Source organism: Esox lucius, chromosome 11 (assembly GCF_011004845.1).
Source record: "Esox lucius isolate fEsoLuc1 chromosome 11, fEsoLuc1.pri, whole genome shotgun sequence".
NCBI lineage: Eukaryota > Metazoa > Chordata > Actinopteri > Esociformes > Esocidae > Esox > Esox lucius.
Genome location: NC_047579.1, coordinates 50607715 through 50629945, shown reverse-complemented (window position 1 = coordinate 50629945; position 22231 = coordinate 50607715). Strand labels below are relative to the sequence as shown.

The 22231-nt window shown below is 43.7% G+C and overlaps 2 protein-coding genes across 4 annotated transcripts; both read right to left on the bottom strand.

The window, feature by feature from the left end:
• Positions 1–1949: 1949 nt before the first annotated feature.
• Positions 1950–9998, bottom strand: ddx39ab (DEAD (Asp-Glu-Ala-Asp) box polypeptide 39Ab). Its single transcript, XM_010901034.4, has 10 exons — positions 9861–9998; positions 6766–6975; positions 6421–6548; positions 6058–6334; positions 5082–5200; positions 4812–4943; positions 4598–4707; positions 4243–4387; positions 3910–4057; positions 1950–2113 (listed from the first exon to the last, which is right to left on the bottom strand). The coding sequence occupies exons 2-10, from the start codon at positions 6968–6970 to the stop codon at positions 2097–2099; spliced, it is 1281 nt and encodes a 426-aa protein (XP_010899336.1). The 5' UTR covers positions 6971–6975; positions 9861–9998; the 3' UTR covers positions 1950–2096.
• Positions 9999–13843: 3845 nt separating this feature from the next.
• Positions 13844–21283, bottom strand: si:ch211-106h11.1 (volume-regulated anion channel subunit LRRC8D). Of its 3 annotated transcripts, XM_010901037.5 has the most exons (6): positions 20700–21283; positions 17945–18051; positions 16394–17475; positions 16037–16287; positions 15220–15597; positions 13844–15077 (listed from the first exon to the last, which is right to left on the bottom strand). In XM_010901037.5, exons 3-6 carry the CDS (start codon positions 17297–17299, stop codon positions 13955–13957), a joined length of 2658 nt encoding a protein of 885 aa, XP_010899339.2. In that variant the 5' UTR covers positions 17300–17475; positions 17945–18051; positions 20700–21283; the 3' UTR covers positions 13844–13954. The 3 variants fall into 3 exon arrangements, with proteins under 3 accessions (XP_010899339.2, XP_010899337.2, XP_010899338.2); XM_010901035.5 differs by lacking the exon at positions 17945–18051 and having other exon boundaries at positions 20696–21283; XM_010901036.5 differs by lacking the exon at positions 17945–18051.
• Positions 21284–22231: the final 948 nt, after the last annotated feature.

Here is a 22231-nt window from a genome sequence, read left to right as displayed (position 1 = left end):
ATGAAAGAAGCAATGCTGCTATGTTTGGAGCAGAATGGCTGGAGGGGCACTGAAAGACCAAACAGCTGAGAGCTGTCAACAGAGGGGAGTTCGCGGGAGGTTTGGAACACCAGTGTTTACTGTAATAAGACAGCCCCATTTCTTAAGCAATAGTGGACAAAGACTGCTCCCCGGGTACAGATGTTATGGCTAAGACAGACAGAGACGGTGAGTGATTGGTCAAATAACCTTTCCTACAGTGACACATTTTACCTAGCCCTAATAGAGCAAGCATTGGATTCTGGCATTGAAAAATGAGCCACAATCTGAAGTAAACTCAATCCCAACTCTTCAGAGGTAGCAAAAGCCTCATCCAGTTTGGGCTGTTACAGAACACAAAAATGCCTGCATACGACGTAAACATGTAATTTTTGACTAGCAGGCAGGACCGTTTTAGACCCAATCTGGCCTGTAATCAGCAATTGGTGGCAATACTCCAAAAAAATAAAGCTCAAGTCGTGGCATCTATTTCTGCTCTCTGCCATTGACGGCTGACATGTCAACAGTAACATCATGTACCTCCAACTGGACAAGAGGACCCTACCAAAAGAGGGCTTTGGGGCTAGTACCACAGCACTGTGGGTGAACAGGACTTGGGAAGTAGCCTGGTTTAGCACCTCAAAGGTATTAACGTGACAGTTGTCCGAAGATGGTGGCTGTAAGATATACTGTTGAAACCTCTTTAGGATAACAAATGACTCATTATTAGGATGCGGGTTGATCAAAATGAATGCACCTTAACAGCTTTGTTTATGAATTAATCTAAATGGTCTGGATCTCAGATACACCTTTCAAAAATGCATGGGAGTAATTCACAAGGTTTTTTTCTTACTCTATGGAAGGATTCAAGTAGTCCGTATTACAATTATTTTATCAGCTGTTGTGTTCTTCGTTAAGTGTTTGTATAAGGATTTTCTATTATGCAGCTTTTTGTACAGCTTATACAACTTTCAAGACTGTTAAAACAGCCTTAAAAGGCAGCTTTATGATTCAAACTTTGTAAAAAGAAACAGGACTAAGGTTGTTTGATGAATTACACTGCCTTTCATTTGTTTCCCCTTGTAGATTTTGGTTTGAGAAGGTGTTGTATTACTTAATACTACAAAGCAGCAATGTACAGACACATCCTTTTGAGTTTCTGCTGTATACAGGCCAACCCATTTAGTTATATAACCAGTCCATGTATAGCTAGCACTGAGCAAGTATGGGTTCTGTAAGCACACGGCCATCTGGATATTTTCAGCGCTTCATTGACCTTGTAATTGAAAAAGGCAACGTCTGGTCTTGTCCTTCAAACTTTGATTTACAGGTTCATGCTGTGTTTGTAATAAAGTATTTCTTTCATACCCTGGCTGCCTCTTTTCTAATGAACTGTGAAGTGCAACTGTGTTTGAAATTACTTCCCTTGCTGCGACAAACAACAAAGCTTTGGTGGATTTACGTTAAATGGTTCTCATTTTTCCTTGATAAGACAGGGCGTATTATAACCTTTCAATCAACAGGAGTCTCCATTTACAACCAGAATGAAGATACCGCCAGCGGTCTCTGACCACATGCCCAGTTCAATCATTTCACTGGAAGAGAAGTGTAGACACTAATGAGGAATGGGACTTTACTAAAAATAAATATTAATGAATGCTAACATTGGTGGAATCATAGGAAATGTTATTCTCAAACTCATCTGAAGATTACACATGCATGTTTAACACTTTACACACCATGCTGACTCAAAATCACAGATGCTCCCATTAACTAGTGAAAAGGTCAAAGGTTTAATGTACACACCAATGTAAACGTGATCAGTTAAAATGTAACCATAGCAATAAACTGGAGATTTATACAAAGTTTTAATTCCATTGACCAAGAGCAAATGACAATAAAATACAAAATAAACAGGACCCCCCCCCCCCCCCCCCCCCCCAAGACAAACATTATTTCAAAGTTTGATGAAATTTTCCATACAAACACAGTCAAGGAGTAGAGCTTTAAAATAATCACTTTTTCAATCCACACACAGCAATTTGGAGTTTGGCGACATTCCCTCTTGGATGGAGGACTCATCTGGACTGTTCAACTGGAGGAGACAAGGGAGGTGAAGGAGGGAAAACATAAGTTTACAGGTTCAGGGCCCTCGGTCGAAACCAAACAGATCGAAATCCGGATAACGTCATAGAAACAGGCCACTAAACACCATCAATCAACACAACTAAGCGTTCCATCTTCTCACTGCAGTTGGTGACCACTCGCCCGGGGGTGCATCAACCAACCCAACCAGCAGGTGGATCTTCAACATGTCAGTGATTTACATAGGGAATAGCATGTTGAACAGTGGAGACAAGGTGTCCCGATCCAGAAAATGTCCCTTTTTCCCCCAGATATTTTTAATACGGACGTGCACGTTAGTCAACAAGCTCAATCCACACGTGACATCACACGTGGATGAGAACCAATGAATTGGTTCTCATTTGGATTCTCTTTCCAATGGGCCAGTGTGGCCTTGGCCACAGGTCTTCAGTTACATGACAATCCAAATGTCACCCGGAACGTTACCCAGCAGGGGCTCCAGATTCATTCAAGATTGCACAGAGTCTTTCAGTTGGCGGTAACAGCACATGATTTGGTCAGAGCCAAAAAAAATAAATAGATATTATACATTAGAGAAAAACATTTGGCATATCAGCCCATTTGTACATAAAGAAGAATTCAGTGATCAGATTGTGTCTAGACTGCTGTACTTAACATCTATATTTAGTAGGGGTGTGACGATACGCCAAACTCAATGAGTCCATTTACTCAGTCTTCCAGTAAAAATAAAGATTGACCGATTTTCATTAATGAGTCAGTAACCCCCAGTGACCCACTGATGGAGAACGATAAACAGGAAACTCAAGTCATGATTCCATACAAGCCAGTGGTTCAAAACAGGAGGCAACTGCTGACATGTTTTAGGACTTATAAACACGAGGTTTAAAAGTATATTTGTAAATACTATGCATAGGAAGGGTTTCCAGGTTCTACCAGGTTCTAACTGTTCCCTAACAACGCCACGGATACATCTCTGCCCATGATGTGAGCATCTCCCTTTCGTTCAGGAAGAGATGTCAGTATGTAGGAGATAAAGCAACTTGGTCGCGGTATACATTTTATATTGTCTGCAATTACGCCAATAAATCAGGTGCTTAGAGTCTTTAACATACATTGGAATAAAGAGTCGGTAAAGAGTAAAAATAAGTTTGGATTTAAATGGCATCTTGGCGATATTATAGAAGGTATTTCCAATCAAGGCCGGTAAACTCGCTCCCCTAAAAAATGTTTAATACTCATTGTGCAGGCCAGCATCTGCCTTTCAGAATATTGTCACACTAAGTCCCTTGTAGGGAGGAGGGGTAAGTGAGACGGAAGTTTGCTCACAGGAAACGGGCAAAATAAGCACAAGCAGAGAGCCTGATAACAGGACAGAAATTATTCACATTACCGTTTTTACACATCATTAAACACGGGAAACGCTTTTGCGGGTTGCATTAACGCAACCAATAACAAATATCACTTAAAAACGTGATTATTTGGTCACAGTCTGGAGCCCTGACCCAGTGAACAACCGAGCTGACTACGAGCCCCGAGCCTTTAAGGGCCAACACGAGAGCGCTAATAACTCGGCGGCGGCATAATCCAGGCGTAAGGGCTGTTATGACAGCCGGGTCAATTTAGCTTTCACCAGCCACATTCCACAGGCACGCCAACATGCCTCATACACTTTTAAATTGAATGGCTGGCGGAGAGTCACACAAGGACTTAACTAGGAGTCAATGAAGTTATTTCAGTTTTAAATCGACACTGTGGGAATCTGCATGCGAGGACGGAGATCCTTACTGTAAGTGGAGATGTCGATCTCCTCGGGCAGCTCGGCCACGTTCACCTCAAAGCGGTCCTGCACGTCATTCAAGGTCTTGGCGTCCGTCTCGTCTGACACAAAGGTCACCGCCAGGCCCTTTGTTCCAAACCTGCCAGCACGGGCCACCTGCGGGGACACATGGGCAGACATGAGGGACCTCTCAAAGGGCCCACAACCTGACACGGAGCTCTACAGAGGCCAACGACAAGCTGATTTTAACGGATGCGTTGGTCATTCAACAGTCAAGTTGGAAACACCGCACACAACCAGAAGACATGCGTTTGATGCTTCCTCGGATATCCGACACCCACCCTGTGCAAGTAAGTATCGGAGTCCTCGGGCATGTCGTAATTGAAGACAATGTTGACTCGCTCGATATCCATCCCTCGGCCAAACAGGTTGGTGGCCACCAAGATTCGCCTTTGGAAGTCCTTGAACTGCTGGTAGCGGGACAGCCTGGAGATAGAGTTCTGGAGGGTTAAAAACACAGCTGCTAGCTAGAGAGGATTAACAGCACAGCTGCTATAGGCATTAGTGGACATGGAGCTCTTTGAAGGCAAATACATGTTGAGTTAACTGATGAGGCACCCAGCTCCATAAACATTGTCAGCATTTGGCACTCCACTGAATTAGAGGGGCGTGTGAGCGCGAGAGAGAGAGACTAACCTCTCCTCCTGAGCCATGCCCCTGTGGATGGCGATGGCAGGGAAGTTCTGCTCCACCAGTAGCTGAGACAGGGCCACACAACGCTGCACTGACTTGACAAAGATCACCACCTAGAGGCACATGGGACAAATAACAAGTCTATAGCAGGAAGCTCGATCAGATGGCGCGCACAACCTTTACCATGGAATAGTGACCTTCCAGGCTGCAGGTTTACCTGGTTGAATTCCAGCACATCAAGAAGGTCAAAGAGCTTGCGGTTCTTCTCGCTGTCCTTCAGTTTGCAGTAGTACTGCTGCAGGCCGTGCAGGGTCAGCTTGGTCTCGTCGTCCACAAACACCTCCATGGGCTTTCAGAGAGAGTTACACAACATCAGATCTCCAAACATCATCGAACCCATGCTGCGACAGACATGAGCAAAACAGCATTCAGAGTTGGTAGGGCCATTATCTGGCGAGTGCCGCCCTCTTCTGGACTTGGAACTCACATCTTGCATGAATTTGCGGCAAACGGGTCGAATCTCCTTGCTGAGTGTGGCGCTGAACATCATGCACTGCTTCTCGTGGGGCGTGAGCCTAAAGATGTCCTGTACGTCACGCCTCATGTCTGAAAGACCGGAATAAGAGATGAGGAAAGGCCTCCCCCACAGCCACCGTGTTTAAACCTGATATGTAGACACCATACACCACCCCCAACACGTGGAAGTTCCAAGTTAAGCCAAATGACAATTTCCTCAGTAAGACTTTTACGGGACTCTCCATCTAAACCAGGCATGGGCAACTGGCGGCGCACATGCAGCCCCTACCACCATTTTGGGATGAATTTTGAAAACAGTAAAAGGATATGTACACAAAAAAATACCATGTTGGACCTTAAATTTGTTTTAAGGTTACTACTGGAACCAAAATCAATGCTGGAAACAAAACATGAAATCAACTTGTTTACATATAATAAAAAAAAAGTTATTTCAGGGTCTTAGAAAGCTGTTGTGATGTCTTTCTAAGTGTAGCTGAGAGTGTGCTGATGTTTGAGCCATAAAACACTTGAAGACACCTATTACAGTGCTAGCCAAAATATAATATAAAAACATCAAAGTAACGACAACAGCCAAAAAACCTATTGCGTTCAAAGGGTTGACTCGCTTAACAACACGCCAGCGAACGCACTGAATCCTGGGAGAGACGAGTAGAGTGGGAAAACTGCACACGGATCAATATTTTAACACAGCCCAGATATACGTTAACTAGCTTCAGACCTAGTGTACTTTAAATACATGTAATTAATTACATACAGTACATGGACGTGTGTGTGTGTGTGTTCCAAGTAATCCGCGGCCCCCTGATGACCCGTACATACATTCTGTGGCCTCTACCACCATCCAAGTTGCCCATCCCTGACCTAAACATTCACAGTTCCAAAACGAGTTGGATGTCATCCAATTAAGAGGAACATGACAGACTCACCCAGCTGCTCCAGCATCTTGTCACACTCATCCAGGACAAAGTGCTTAACGTTCTTGAGGTTGAGTGTCTTGTTACGGATGAGGGCCAGAATGCGACCAGGCGTCCCCACCACTATGTGGGGGCAGTTCTTCTTCAGCACGTCCTCGTCCTTCTTGATTGTGAGGCCTCCAAAGAACACGGCTGCCTTGACTGTGGGCATGTACTTGGAGAAGCGCTCGTACTCTTTGCTGATCTGGAAGGCCAGCTCTCTGGTATGGCACATTACCAGAACGGAGACCTGTGGGAAGAGGGTGGCCGTAATTATATAGCGGTGGGCTAGGCATAAAGCCATTTATATTGCGAGGTTTGAGTGCAAATACGGACCTGTCCATCCACAGGCTCAATCTGCTGTAGTGTGGCAAGAACAAACACTGCAGTCTTGCCCATACCAGACTTGGCCTGGCACAGGATGTCCATGCCCAGAATGGCTTGAGGTATGCACTCATGTTGGACTGGAAAACAAGGAGACATTTGGTCAGTGTAGCGGAGTGCAGCTTTACCCTCTCTCAGATTAGAAAAGGCATGGTTTACCATAACTTAACACCTCCCACACAATGCATTGTTACAGTCAAGTGGCCCATCAACACAATCCCCTTTGGACATAGTCCTTCACACTCCCAGAAATGCAATTCCATTCACATCCCTCAGAGCACTCAGACCTGCACCTACCTTCAGAAGGGTGCTCAAAGCCACAGTCCACAATGGCACGGAGTAGTTCTGGTTTGAGCAGGAAATCCCTGAAGCCAGAGCTGTGAATAGAGACATAGGAGCCCTTCACATCTTTCTTGCCGGGTGGGACAGCGGTCTCAGTAGCTACTTGAGGCTCGTCCTCTTCGTAGTCAAGGAGCTCACTGTCAACATCATTCTCAGCCATTCTGTCTACAGGAGGAGAAAGAGCAAACTGGGTTGAGGGCGGCAAGATCCACACCTGTTGTCACAATTTGCCTTCACTAAACTGTCCACTTGAAAGACTGTATTACAAGTGATGGTCTTTTCTCACAGTCCATGTATGAGTGATTTAAAGACATATTGAGAACCAGTTGGTACATTTGCCACGGCCATAAGTGACAACAGTGATGTGACAGGATTAGCCCACTGGAACAAGCCTGGCATGGTACTTAAGAGTACACAGTTGGGTCAATCCCAAAAAAGGAATAACGACAAATGACTTCCTATTGCCTTATAGGCCTTTAAAACAGGTAGAGTATCGTTCAGGCAGGGTGAAGACTGATCGCAGCGACATGTCACACTACAATGAAAGTCATGTAATCATGTCAATCCACGTCCCCCACCACAACAGACGATCACTCAGCATGGAAAGTCTGACTCCACCTGTGACGACTAGACAAGTGCAGATGACCACTAAGATCTTAAAACCAGACATGCTGCATGGAAATGGATCGAAGCAAACAGTCAAGTGTTTTAGTTTCTTGAAATGCCATGTCATTGTTTATCAGTGATATAGCAAACACGCCTTTTATAATGTGAAAATATCCCTTAAATATTTAATATCTCCCATGCCTGATGTGGAGTGAAATCAGCAACCAACTCTGATTTTGTACTTTTCTATTAACTGTATTGCGCTGTCAAAGTGAGATTGTTGCTATTCCACGAACACACAGCTGAAAACAACATGTCAGTATCGATGGTTGAGCCAATCCCGTTTCTGACAACGCATGGCAAAACAACACAAAACACCCCATGACCCCACAGAGGAGCAGTGGTGGTGTGAACTCTGCATATTGTGTGACGCATTTCGGTCGGCACCCGGCCGTGTATTGTAGACAAAATCTCAAGTCATCTCTCAAACTCTAGCCTCACGTGTGGTTGTAAAATCTGACTTGAATCTGACTTGTTGACCAAAAGCAAGTAGACACATTTTTACTAGTCAAATAAGTTGAAATTGTTAAATATTCATTAAACACAGTAGCTAGTTACTTATCTTGATTTATTGTTTAGAACTGTACCCATTTGGAGGTCATGTGTGAACAGACAAGGGCCCCGTACTATTATGAATGCTTATACTGTTTCAGCTCTAGTTACAATGTACAATCATGTATAGCAATAGCCCAGGGATGGGCAACATGGACGGCGGCCACAGAAATTATGTACTGGTCATCAGGGGCCTGCAGATTACTTGGAACACACTATGTAATTATTAACAAATGTATTAAAAGTACACCAGATGCTAGTCAACATATATCTGGGCAGTGTTAAAATATTGATGAATGTGCAGTTTTTCTGCTCTACTCATCTCTCCCAGGATTCAGTGCGTTTGCCGGCGTGTTGTTGAATGTGTGAACCCTTTGAACGCTATAGGTTTTTTGGCTGTTGTCGTTTATTATATTTTGGCTAGCACTGTAATGGCACACTCTCAGCTACACTTAAAGATATCACCACAGCTTTCTAAGACCCTGAAATTACTGTTTTATATGTAAACATGCAAACAATTATTTCAAGTGTATTTCATGTCTTGTTTCCAGCATAAATGCTGGTTCCAATACTAACTTTACAACAAATGTCAAGTCAAACATAAAAAATTAAGTGTCCATGTCCTTTTACTGTTTTCGAAACTCATCTGAGGGCCGCACAAAAAGGCAGTGGGGGCCGCCAGTTGCCCATGCCTGCAACAGCCAAGTAGCCATACCAAATGGACCCTCCTATTGTTTCCAGAAGAACTGAAGAGATGTCTTAATTCCACTACAGTGAAAGACACATTTAAAGGGACAGGCGAATCGCTTTTCTTATAAAAGACACAGTTGGGGACTTTAAAATTTTGTTAAACCTTTCTTATTTGGCTATTATGTTGTCTAATGTGTATAACATGAGTAGAATCACTATCATACCGGAGCCAAAAACTCTCAAGTTTGAAAGTGGGTGGTTTTGATAACACGAGACTCATATATTACACAGTAAACCATTTTGGGGGAGCCGATCTTTACAACCAGACCATATATCCAAGCATGCATCTTAGGGAAGGTATGGAAAAATAAAAATGGAGGCAGAATATAATAGCCGTGTTGCTTTTGACAATAAACGGCGTAGTGTGATCAACGCGACATAGATGTTTTTGGCCATGTTGACGTTATTTAAAAATAAATTACTTTTTTTTTTTTTTTTAAGATTTGCTGAAGTGAACAAAGGATATTCAGCATGTTTTCCCTGTGCAGAAGCTGCCTACAACTCGGTGGTAATCGGGAAAATATGCGCAATATTGACCGTATACGGTTTGTAGCTAAAGATCTGTATAATTATTGAACTGAATCTACCACCTATTCAGCACAATACAAATTTCGTTAATACACGTTACAGTGCATTATAAATGTTTCGTCAAAACATAATGAAAATTAGGATTGGCTAACTAGTACGTTTTAGTGAACTTACGTCGTTAGACGCAAACAATGAGCCCTCTCTGCTTCATTAGCCGCACACACAGCGGTAAATAGTTGCCGCTAATACACCCAGACATATAGCTAGCAAGCTATCCAACTAATCATTGATTCCAATTATAAAACCAGCTATTTCGCACGTGGTTAACGCGAAGGTTTTTGTACGAATTGAACCGGCAAACCAGCAAAATACTACCGACCTAAACTGTTGTTAGCTAACCTTGTCAATAATACCTTGCCCATGCATCAGTAGCCTATGCTTATTGTTATGAATTTGACAATATGTTGCTCAATCGAAGCCATTTAAAGCAGCTGGTAATGTATAACACAATTACGACAACCAGTGGGCCAAAACAAGCAATATTACCGTCTTACCTTACAATGATGTTACAACTCAGTCTCTGTATTACACTACTCAATACCACATGAGGAGGCCTCAGTGAATACTACCATCCGGAACTTCCGCCTCTCCTAAATACATAGATACCATTGGTTGGTTTACTCGTCGACTTGGAGAAATCACTAACAGAGAAGCTGGTATATAAAGCAAACCCGGGGTAAACTGGGTTATTACCCGTGACGTGAACGGGCAAACGCGGAGAGGGAGAAGATCAATTTTCAAATTAAACATCAAATGGCGCATCTCTTCTATGGTGTAAAATAGCCACGTTGAATCTTACTTCTTTTTAATCAAATATTTATTTGCATATTTAAACTATTTAGAATTTGAAATGCTTGCTTTTCTTTTTTTGCAAAAACACAGAAAACGTACATGCTACGATCGTTTCAACCAAATTGCAGGGTGTACACAAATGTGTAATTGGTTCACTACATAATTAATGCATTTATTTTTTTTAAAAATGTAGAAATCATGTTTTTTGCTATATATGATGAAGAAAACAGTTACAAAATCATGCAATTCTTCTCCATTACATTTTTAAGAGAGCTAATCTTTTGAAAAGATGGTTCATCAAGCTGATTGTTGTACCTATTCATTGCATGGAAGCACTTTAACCAGCAATGATGTCTAAAAGTTGCTGTTCTACTTGAATCTTCGATAGAGGGCTGGATATGAGCCGTTGTTTACCCCCCCCCCTCACAGAACGTTCCCGTCACGTTTCCTAAGGTTCTTCGGTGCTTAGACCTTTTACAGTCTATGGCTTAGACAAATAACTTTTTTCAAAACGTTCTGAGAATGTAGTAAATTATTGTTCATATAAGCCAAAAGAGAACTTATAGGGAACGTTCCGTTTCTATGTGAATTTAAGAACATGTCTTTACATTTGTTAGTAATCTAATTCATAACTATCCATGTAGTGACTCGGTGTCTTTTAAATTGTTTAAAAGGGATCGAAGAGATAGTATAGTGAGGTAAGCGGACCTGATTTCGAAAATAACAAGCAAAATCTGTTTTAAACTTCAAGACAGTAATGTGAGACCTCAGTGACCATAGCAACAGTTATTGGTAGCAGTTGGGGATATCAGTGCCATGCTATAATAGTTGCAAATGTTATATTTTTACAGGCAATAAGTTGAAGAATCATCATCATAATAAATGTTTTACATGAGCATCTTAGAGGCTATAGACATTTATAGTAGCCTTGTACTTTTTCATAATTTAAGTGTATGAAAAACATGTTTTATTAGTAGCTAGTCTGTATGTTTTCCAGCTACCGGTTTCAAAAATGTTTTTAACATTTCACTGTGCATGGAGAGCGACAAATGAAGTCTGATATCCATCTGGCTATGTTCAGCACTGTTGTCACAAGAGGGTAAACCCCATTGGGAATGTTTCCTACTGGGACATATGAGCAGACAGGACAGGAAATTGACGAAAACCTAGAGAGATGAAAAAGGTCCTCAGATGTTGACGCCATGTTGCAGAGATCAAGACTGAGCATACGAGCATACATACCCAAGTTTCATAGTTGTAATTACGAGTTCAAGTAGGAATAATCTAATTGCTTTTTTCCCATAAACGTATCCCCAGGGGGTAAATTATTAAGCAGTGATTAAGTTAACATGTTTTGTTTCACAAATCATAACATAGTCCAAATTTGTCATTATAATACTTTAATTTGTAATATTAGCAGGCCAACAAAGTACACATTTTTAATCATTTTGATAGTAACAATAATGTTCTAATGTTGCATTATAATATTATACTTTTGTTTTACATCAGAATTATTCAAGTTAATGTTAAGGTTTTTAATGCAATCTTAGATGTACAAATCAAGAAAGAATACGTGTTCATGTTTTTCTTATTTGTCACTTGAATCCAATCAGTTATCACAATTTCAGTCAGTTTCAAAATGAGATAAGCTCATTTGTCTGCAGGGACATTTGCAGCATCTCACAGCTATATTTTCTGAAGCCCAACTATTAGGTGCAGATTCATGCTTCCTCCCCCTGAGAACTGGAGCTCAGGGTATTGTCCTACTCAGACAAACAAGCCACAGAAAGCACAGAGTTTTGTTTCAATAAGCCTGTTGGGGGCTGAGCGCTATGCTCAGCCTTTGGGATAAGAACACTTGATCCATGTCAATGTTTAATCCAGTACTGCAGTACATTCATTCATCCAGTCTTGTACAGACCTCCTTCAAAAGATTGTTTTTTCCTCTCAGAATTGGACTCAAAACTAAATGAATGAACAGAGGAATCCCGTCATTGGTTACACATACCATATATGCATGTGTTGTAAGTATAATACATTATGAATGGACATGAAGGCATCACATTTACCTCTGTAGCAATGTTAATTTGGAATTCAAAAGTTGGCGAACTTTAAAGTAAAATCACATTTATCTACACAAATTGGTGGATGTAACCCATTATCTCAAGAAATGAGTAACATACAGTAGAAAGGAGTGGTCCCACATAAAACGACAGTAAAACCTGAATATGATGATTGTAATCTACACCGATCAGCCATAACATTATGACCACCTGCCTAATATTTTGTAGGTCCCCCTTTTGTCGCCAAAACAGCCCTGACCCATTGAGGCATGGACTCCACTAGACCTCAGAAGATGTGCTGTGGTATCTGGCACCAAGATGTTAGCAGCAGATCATTTAAGTCCTGTAATTTGCAAGGTGTGGCTTCCATGGATTGGACTTGTTTATCCAGCATATTCCACAGATGCTCGACTGGATTGAGATCTGGGGAATTTGGAGGCCAAGTCAACACCTTGAACTCGTTGTGTGTGTTCCTCAAACCAATCCAGAACCATTTTTGCTTTGTGGCAGGGTTAATTATCCTGCTGAAAGAGGCCAATGCCATCAGGGAATACCGTTGCCATGAAAGGGTGCACATGGTCTGCAACAATGCTTAGGTAGGTGGTACGTGTCAAAGTAACATCAACATGAATGGCAGGACCCAAGGTTTCCCAGCAGAACATTGCCCAAAGCATCACACTGCCTCCGCCAGCTTGCCTCCTTCCCATAGTGCATCCTGGTGCCATGTGTTCTCCAGGTAAGCGACGCACACGCACCCAGCCATCCATGTGATGTAAAAGAAAACGTGATTCATCAGACCAGGCCACCTTCTTCCATTGTTCCGTGGTCCAGTTCTGATGGTCACATGCCCATTGTAGGCGCTTTCAGCAATGGACAGGGGTCAGCATGGGCACCTTGACTGGTCTGAGGCTACGCAGCCCCATACACAACAAACTGGGATGCACTGTGTGTTCTGACACCTTTCTATCAGTACCAGCATTAACTTTCTCAGCAATTTGAGCTACAGTAGCTTGTCTGTTGGATCGGACCACACGGGCCAGCCTTCGCTCCACACGAGCCTTTCACTGCTTTTCCTTCCTTGGACCACTTTTGATTGGTACTGACCACTGTAGACCGGGAACACCCAACAAGGGCTGTAGTTTTGGAGATGCTCTGACCCAGTCGTCTAGCCATCACAATTTGGCCTTTGTCAAAGTCGCTCAGATCCTTGCGATTGCCCATTTTTCCTACTTCTAACACATCAACTTTGAGGACAGAATGTTCACTTGCTGCCTAATATATCCCACCCACTGACAGGTGCCATGATAAAGATATTATCAGTGTTATTCACTTCACCTGTCAGTGGTCATAATGTTATGGCTGATGGGTGTATCAGTGTTATTCACTTCACCTGTCAGTGGTCATAATGTTATGGCTGATGGGTGTATCAGTGTTATTCACTTCACCTGTCAGTGGTCATAATTTTATGGGTGATGGGTGTATCAGTGTTATTCACTTCACCTGTCAGTGGTCATAATGTTATGGCTGATGGGTGTATCAGTGTTATTCACTTCACCTGTCAGTGGTCATAATGTTATGGCTGATGGGTGAATCAGTGTTATTCACTTCACCTGTCAGTGGTCATAATGTTATGGCTGATGGGTGTATCAGTGTTATTCACTTCACCTGTCAGTGGTCATAAAGTTATGGCTGATCGTTAAACATGTGTCGTTAAACAATGTTCATCTTCAGTTCTATATCCGGGACTCTGGAGCAGAGGAGAAGCTCCACTGGGTAGTAGAGAAGTAGGGGAAGCTATCTGAGTCTGGACGGGAGTTTGAAGCTGTGGACTTGCTTGTGGGAGATCCAGGCTGGGTTAGGAACTCCCTCACATGGCGTGGCAGTGAGTGGAGCAGCCAGTCCTCCACTAGCAGACCTTTTCCATGCAGTCCTGAGCAGCAGCCCAGCTCAATGGGCAGATCCTCCAGACTGTTGCTGCGTACGTCCAGCCGAGACAGCTGGCATAGATTTCTCAGTCCTGGAGGCAGGGAACCCAGGGAATTATGGGATACATTGAGGCTCCGCAGCTCCAGGCAGTGACTGAAGAGCTCCGGTGGGAGGCTCTCCAGCCTGTTCCCACTCAGGTCCAGTTCGGTGAGAGATCTCAGCGCCCCTATCTCTGCCGGTAGCTCCTCCAGCAAGTTGCCGGCCAGTAAGAGGCGATGTAGGCCGTGGAGGTTGAACAGGGCCAGGGGCAGACTCTGGAGCTGGTTGTAACCCAGGTCGAGGAGCTCCAGAGCACGCAGCGCTCCAACACTGGCCGGTAGAGACAGAATGCGGTTGTGAGCCAGCCGTAGGCAGGAGAGCCGGCGTAGGTGGGCCAGCCCCAGTAGCTCCTCCAGGGTGCGCAGGCTGTTGTTTTGCAGGTCCAGGGTGCGCAGACTGGTGAGGGCCAGCAGGGCGGAGGGTATACGCTCCAGGTGGCAGCCCTGTAGCCGCAGCTCAGTCAGACCCGCCACGCGCCGAAGCCCTGTCAGAACTAGCAGCCTGGAGCCCTCGTTATGAATCTCCAGCCTCACCAGGCTCCCCGCCACCTCCCCCAGCTCCCCTGGCACACGCTGTAGCATGCCCCTAAGCACCAGCATCCGGAGGTGGCGGAGCTGCCGGAGGCTCCCCAGGGCCCAGCTACGGCCCACCCCACTCTCACATCCCATTCGGCCGGACAGGTGCAGCTCCTGCAGGCCGCGGAGAGAGTACACCCAGCCGGGGATCTCGGCAGCCTGAGTGAAGGTGAGGTGCAGGACCTCCAGACGCTCCTGCAGAACCATCAGGGCACCAGGCTCTAGAGCTGCTGTGCAGTGGTACAAATGAAGCTCCCTGTTGGGGAACATGAAGCGGATGAAGTCCGTTACGAAGAACACATCGAGCGTACCACATCGAGCGCATGAAGTGCATTTATACAGCATGTACATCGTTTTCAAAACGTGCTTGTTTTACTGTGGTACGGTATATGGCGAACCTGAGTGAGGTCATGTTGGCCACCTGTGCGGGGAGCTTGGCATCTGTGATGAGCTCCAGCTTGAGCACCACCAGCTGGCTGAGGGTAAAGAGGGCGGGAGGCAGGCGGGGCAGGGCCACCAGCTGCAGCAGAGGCCGTCCCTCGGGGTCAACCGTGGTCATGGAGTGCAGTCTCTCGGCACCCCATCGCCTCTCCAGGCTCTCCTCCAGCAGGCAGGTCTCACTGACGGGTGACAGGAAGACAGAGAGGCGCTGGGCTAGCAGGGGGTCATACTGGTCAGCCATGTGCAGCAGGAAGGCCAGGTCATTACACAGATCCGGGACGTCCCTCATGGAGCCCAGCTCCCTTAGTTTGTTGAAGGAGTACTGGCGCAGGCAGCTTAAGGGATGGAAATCCACAGAGCACTGGATAGTTAACAGCAAAGGTATTAACAGTGTAATATACTTTAGAGCAGAGCAAGTCAAAGCAGAATTTAAAATGCAAATAACAGTCAGATGACAACAAAGAACAATTAAAAGTTAAAATGCAGCTGTTCTGATCGCAATATCAAATCAGTTCTAGGTAACAATTAAAATAAGAAAGAAATTACAAATAAAAGACTGCTAAAGAGCAATTACTCAAAAAAGAATTTCGCTAGAACTGTGAGTGTGTGGCAGTTTTAGGCCATCGCTGGGCCGTTTTAACATATTCTTTCTGACAGTCTTTTCTGAGAAAAGCAGTGAGGATAAAAATGCGGAGAACACAGAGAGAAGACATTTGGCCACAGCGTCGATACAGCAGATGTGGTAACCAGCTAGCCAACCATTACTATCCAGACCTGTGGAGTATCCAGCTGAGGGCGTAGAGGCTCAGCAGGCCAAACAGCCCCACCAGGCTGACATAGGCCAGCAGTAGCTTGTGAAGGACCGAGGCCAGGGCATGGGTACACTCAAAGGCACTATAACCAGTCAGGGCATGGGCCTGGGGAAGGCAGGTGTGGATCAAGGAGATGGAGCCCATCAGAGGAGTGGTGTAGCTCACTATTAGCACCGCCAGCAGCAGCTTAAACAGGGTCTGGGCCAAGTACACCTACGGCAGGAGAGAGGAGGGAACAGGTTATGTGGAGGAGAGGTGATGTAGACAGGCAACATGAAATAGAAAGAGCCGAGCGGTGTAGACGTAAACCTCCGCTGACCTTGTAGATCACATCGGAGTTCTCACAGTGGGAGCGGAAGCGGCGTACCCTCTCGAACAGTGCCCTGGCCTGTTCACCGTCACTCCGGTCCAAACTGGCAACCCGCTGGGAACTGTCCAGCACCCCAGAGGGTTTAGAGGGCAGAACGCATCCCCGGGTCGGCGACACTGAGGACAGGGAGGAGCTCCGGAAGGGCATCGAGGGGCAGGGCGAGGGAGGAGCGGCGGTGGACATGTCATCCAATCTCCCCAGAAGTGGGCTGTCCGTGCCCGAGTCCATGCTAGACTGGCGGTTGCGGGGTACTGAGGCTGATGACGCCTGAGGTGAAGGAGGCGTTTGGAACTTTTGGGGGCCGGTGTCCCCCTCTACCTCCTCCTGGCGGGCGGCGTGCGACAGAGCTCGGGAGGTCCAGGGTGACTCACAGCACTTGGCCAGGATGGCCAGGAAGTGCTCAATGCGAGCAGAGGTGAGCGGGAAGTGGAACCAGAAGCAGCCACTGGCCATCATCACCAGTGACTGGAGCAGGGCCACGTATGGGAAAAAACGAGAGTACCAGGGCAGGGCCTCGTGGTAGCACACCTGGCTGATGTAGATGTACTGCTGATAGTCCAGATGTGTGCGTCTGCCCCTAGCAGGGACCCAGGGGCTGTCTGGTGGTGGAAATGGCTTGGCCTGGGGCTGGGGTCGATGGATTGGCCCACCCTCGCTATGGTTCGTCTGGGTGATGGGGAGGTCCAGGGGGAGACAAACCACCTGGTCTCGAGAGAGCAGCAGTGTGCCGGACAGCACAGATACCATGAGCATCAGCACCACCAGATACTCCATGAAGACCTCCCACCAGGGTTTTAGCAGCTTGGAGCTGGCCTGGTGCTCACTCAGAGAGGCCAGCTCTGACAGGGTGAACATGGCTTATGTTGGATGAATGGCCGGCTAACAAAATGGTAATTATAGTTTCTGCTGTCCTCAACACTAGAATGTCATGGGTCAAGATCCAGACCAGATTCAAACCTTAAAGAAATCAGCAGCAACTCTCCAGTGAGACCCAACCCAACATGTAGGAAACATCGGTGTGGAAGATTGAACTGTAGGAAACACACAATAATCAGAAAGGAAACACAAGAAGGAAAAACACTACAGGAGAAGTAATCATTTGTAAGACTGGTGTCCTGTTTTAGTTCCATTGTTTTTAAGTGGTGTGGATTTCTTACTAAGTGCTTACCCTACCCTGCTAAAAGATAATACGCTTCATAGCTATTTGCGTAATCTATTCAAAGGGTAGGGTGTTGTTGTTGATTTAACTGAAAGGGAGAACGTTTTGGCTCCTGGTTTTCACCAGCCCTGTGGCACAGACCGCCACATATTAGGCAGCAATTGGTAAGGGAGAGTGGGGTGTGTGTTGAGCCATACATGCAGCTTCACCACTGGATCTCACCATGGGATCACACCCTTACTGTTTCCAGTGGTTATGACATCAGACAGCATTCTTTATTCTAGACACAATTAAATATCAACAAATCAGCAACCACTGAAAGTCTGAGGCTGTGACCTCACCAGGATGTTGATTTCATCTGTATCCGTGGTTACCAGTGCTATCACAATGGGAGCCTTATATGTTGCTGGACAGCAGCCAGGACATGAGAAAGGTCCATCCGCTTTCACTGACAAAAAAGTTTATATCGGTTGAGTATCAGACTAAAAGATTGCTTAGGCAATCTGAAAAGCATGTCGATGGAGAAATAAGAAAAGAGCAGCATAAGAACAGAGAATCCAGCAGGTTAAATGATGACCTGTTCAGGAAATTCTCATAAAAATGTTCAGTTCAAACAGACAGACTACTTTTTATGTTAGTTCTCTTAACCTGCCACATAAACTATTCTATATCCTGCTACGTTAGTTCGTCTAACCTGCCATGTAAATTACCCTAACATGTGATATTACTATTTACTGCAGTTTAATAGAATTTAAAACTCCAAAATGTATTTGGCAAACAACAAAAATATTCAAAAATTACTATACATGCAAATATGAGGAAAGATATATTATGAAAAATATGTGAGTCAGTTGTTATGACAAATTCCATGAAATCATTAATACATAATAAACGTCGGTTTTCTGTTCATATTTCTAGGCATTACTAATTCAACTCTGCACAAACAATCAGTGAACTACACACACTATTGTATTATTATACATTCATTTTTACATTATTACTGATTAATATGAATGATGTTAAAATATTTGGCCTATAGGTAATACATGCAATGGGATGATCTTTATAATAAAATATATATTATTCTTTTAAGTTCTTGATTTGTTTTATAAGATTCGTATAGCTTTTATCAGAGGAATTAACCGGCGGCCGATCCCAAATTTGGGAAAAAGCGTTCTCAATATTTTGATTTTAACCTATATAGATCGTTTGGTACTATATACAGTACACTACCATTCAAAGGTTAGGGGTCACTTAGAAATGTGAAATGAGTTTTAATAGGAAATATAGAAAAATGAATAGGAAACAGTAATTGACAAGGTTATTTAAGAATACTCCATTTGCAGCAAATACAGGCTTGCAGACCTTTGAATTCTAGTTGTCAATTTGTGGAGGTAATCTGAACAGATACCACCTGATCCCACAAGCTGCTCCCACAACAGCTCAATAACAGTGAGATCCATTGACTGTACTGGTCACTCCATTATATAGTAGACAAATTACCAGCTGACTGCTTCTTCCCCAAATAGTTATTGCATAGTTTTGAGTTGCACATTAGGTCATTGTCCTGTTGTTGGAGGAAATTGTCTCCAATCAAGTGCCGTCCACAGGGAATGGCATGGCATTGCTAAATGGAGTGATTGCCTTCCTTCTTCAAGTTTCCTTTTACCCTGTTCAAATCCCCCACTTCACAACGACCAAAGCACCCCCAGACCATCACATTGCCTCCACCATGCTTGACAGATGGGGTCAAACACTCCTCCAGTATCTTTTCATTTGGTCTGCATCTCACAAAGGTTCTTTGTGATCTGAACACCTGAAACTTCTGTTCCAATCTTCCTCTGTCCATTGTATGTTTCCTTTTGCCCATCTTAATCGTTTTTATATTATTGGCCAGTCAGAGATATGGCTTTTTCTTTGCAGCTATGCCTAGAAGGCCAGTATCCCAGAGTTGCTTCTTCACTGTTGATGTTGAGACTGGTATTTTTGCAGGTACTATTTAATGAAGCTGCTAGTTGAGGACCTATAAGGCATCTGTTTCTCAAACTAGATACTCAATGTATTTGACCTCTCACTCCTCTTGGTATTCTGGTTAGAGACAGATTGCACTATTCTGTGAAGGGAGTACTGCACAGCGTTGCACAAGATATTCAGTTTTTTGGCAGTTTCTCACATGGAATAACTTTCATTTCTAGGAACAAGAAAAGACTGATGAGTTTCAGAAGAAAGTTATTTGTTTCTGGACATTATGAGCCTTTAATCGAATCGACAATTGCTGATGCTCCAGATACTCAACTAGTCTACAGAAAACCGATTTTATTGCTTGTTAAAATCAGCAAATTTTTCAGCTGTGCTAACATAACTGCAAAAGGGTTTTCTAATGATCACATAGCCTTTTAAAATGATTATTGTAAATACAATGTGCCACTGGAACACAGGACTGATGCTTGGTGACAATGGGCCTATGTACAACCCTGTTTCGAAAAAAGGTTTTACCCAGCGTCCGAAGATACCCTCCCCTTCTTTACTTCTGAAAGACTCATCCTCTCTGGGATGCTCTTTTTATACCCAATCATGTTACTGACCTGTTGCCAATTAACCTAATTAGTTGTGAGATGTTCCACCAGGTATTTCTTAGCATTACGTTAACTTTTCCAGGCTTTTGTTGCCCCTGCTTTTTTACACAGCGTCCCAGCTTTTTTGGAAGCGGGGTTGTATATTAATGCACAAAACTTCTGAACGGTAGTGTATATTGGAAATACTGAAGTACAAACATTGGTATCCTCATAGTTAAAGCCGTTTTCAGGTAAAGGGCAGCTCTACTGGCCAAAAGTAACACCTGTCACGATTAACCATTTGGCATAGATTACGCTACTGTTTACCCCACTTGCCTATTGCATGCAGCCTACCTACATCTCGAGCGGTAGCCTATGCCCTGGTTATGCGAGATAGAGTCTCAATCTAGGCTACTTGTATGTATGACAGCTGACTATAGAATACTCTTTGGTTCTTTTTAAGTTATTCAAATTTAAACCGCAGCCTTTTCCGATGAGTTGTTAAACCGGAAAATGGAACAATAATTAAAAACTTACCTACAATCAAATCACGTTAATCCAATGGCTTTCATTGCTGTATGTTGCTCAAAAAAAAAAAAAAAACACTGAATATGCAACACTGCGCGCTGCACCTCTATGGGTTGACTAGTCCGGTGCGGTCCGGTTCGCTCTAGAATAAAACTTCATTACAAACTTTTCTATTGGGGCGGGTGAATGATGTTGAGTGTCGGAGCGTCGCAGCACATTGGTTGCACGCACGAGGTTCTACCTCTTTAACGGTTGTCATGACGAAAAAGCATGTTAAAATCTAATTCCCCAGAGCCTAGAGGTGCTTTTATGATAGAGTGACCAGACGTCTCCGTTTTCCGGGAACAGTCCCCGTTTTTGGTTGCATGTCTCCGCCTGGAAATGTCCCCGCAAAAAAAAAAAAAAATAGACCGCAAAGTGAAATAATGTTTTACGTGGCAAAAAAGAACGGGCAGCAGAGCCCACCGGTTGTGGTCTCAATCGCGCTGTGCTTCTTTTTGGCCAACAGAGGGGGCTGCTCGCTGAAGTAACTTCATTCACTCTTCTAGAGAAAACTGCTGTGGGAAACTCAAGTGAATCCACAACATCACCACAAACGTCTTTTCGAGACAGGTTTCAATCGTTTTAAATACTAGCTAGTGCTGTTAAAATGTCACAATTTATTATTATTAAATTGATAGATGATATTGCACTATAAGGTTTAAAATAGGTTTTCCTAGCTAACGTTAGCTATGTAGAGGTTAGCTAGCTACTGTCTATTGTTAAAAAAAAACGTTCACATATGCAACACACATGCAGTGGACAGGCTATTTTGAAAATATGGTCATATTTATTTGCAGATTACAATTGTAATGATTTGACATAATATGTATTGTGAAATTATGTTTAGAAATCTTCATGGATAACATTAGGAGAATATTTTCTGTTAGAGAGTGGAGAGGAAGGAAGAAAGATTGCAGTAGAAGAAAATGTCTATTGTCTCTGTTTTTCAATTTTGCTCATGTTCTTTTCTGCTCTTATTCTGCCCAGACAACCAGGACTACTGAATAGCTGTTCAGATTGGACAGTTCAGACTTGTCTGTGGTGTTTCTGCAATATTGTTGTTTTCTCTGTCCATCACAATGTGCCTGTTGGACTAAATACAATAAAACACAATTGTCCCCCTTTTTTATTTCATAGATAATAACATCAGATACTTTAATGATATCTTGACCGCCAAACTGTAAATGTCCCCAGTTTCAATTTCAGACATCTGGTCACCTTATTTTATGACTACTGCTGAACTTGGAAAGAACAAGTTTGACTGTAGTCAAAATGTCTGAGCTTTTGGATGATTCTGGAGATTCTGGCTTGCACAATCATGTTGGAGACCGTTAAAACAATTTTCCAGTTGCCGCTCGTATTTTCCAGTAATCTTGAAATGAATTACAACTTAGGCCAAGGATTTCTGAGTGGCAAGTTTCCAGTAGTTTTGAAATTCTCATTAATTAAGCTTTGACGTTGAAAATAAGAGATTTCAGAATTCCCAATTCCAAGTTGTTTTGA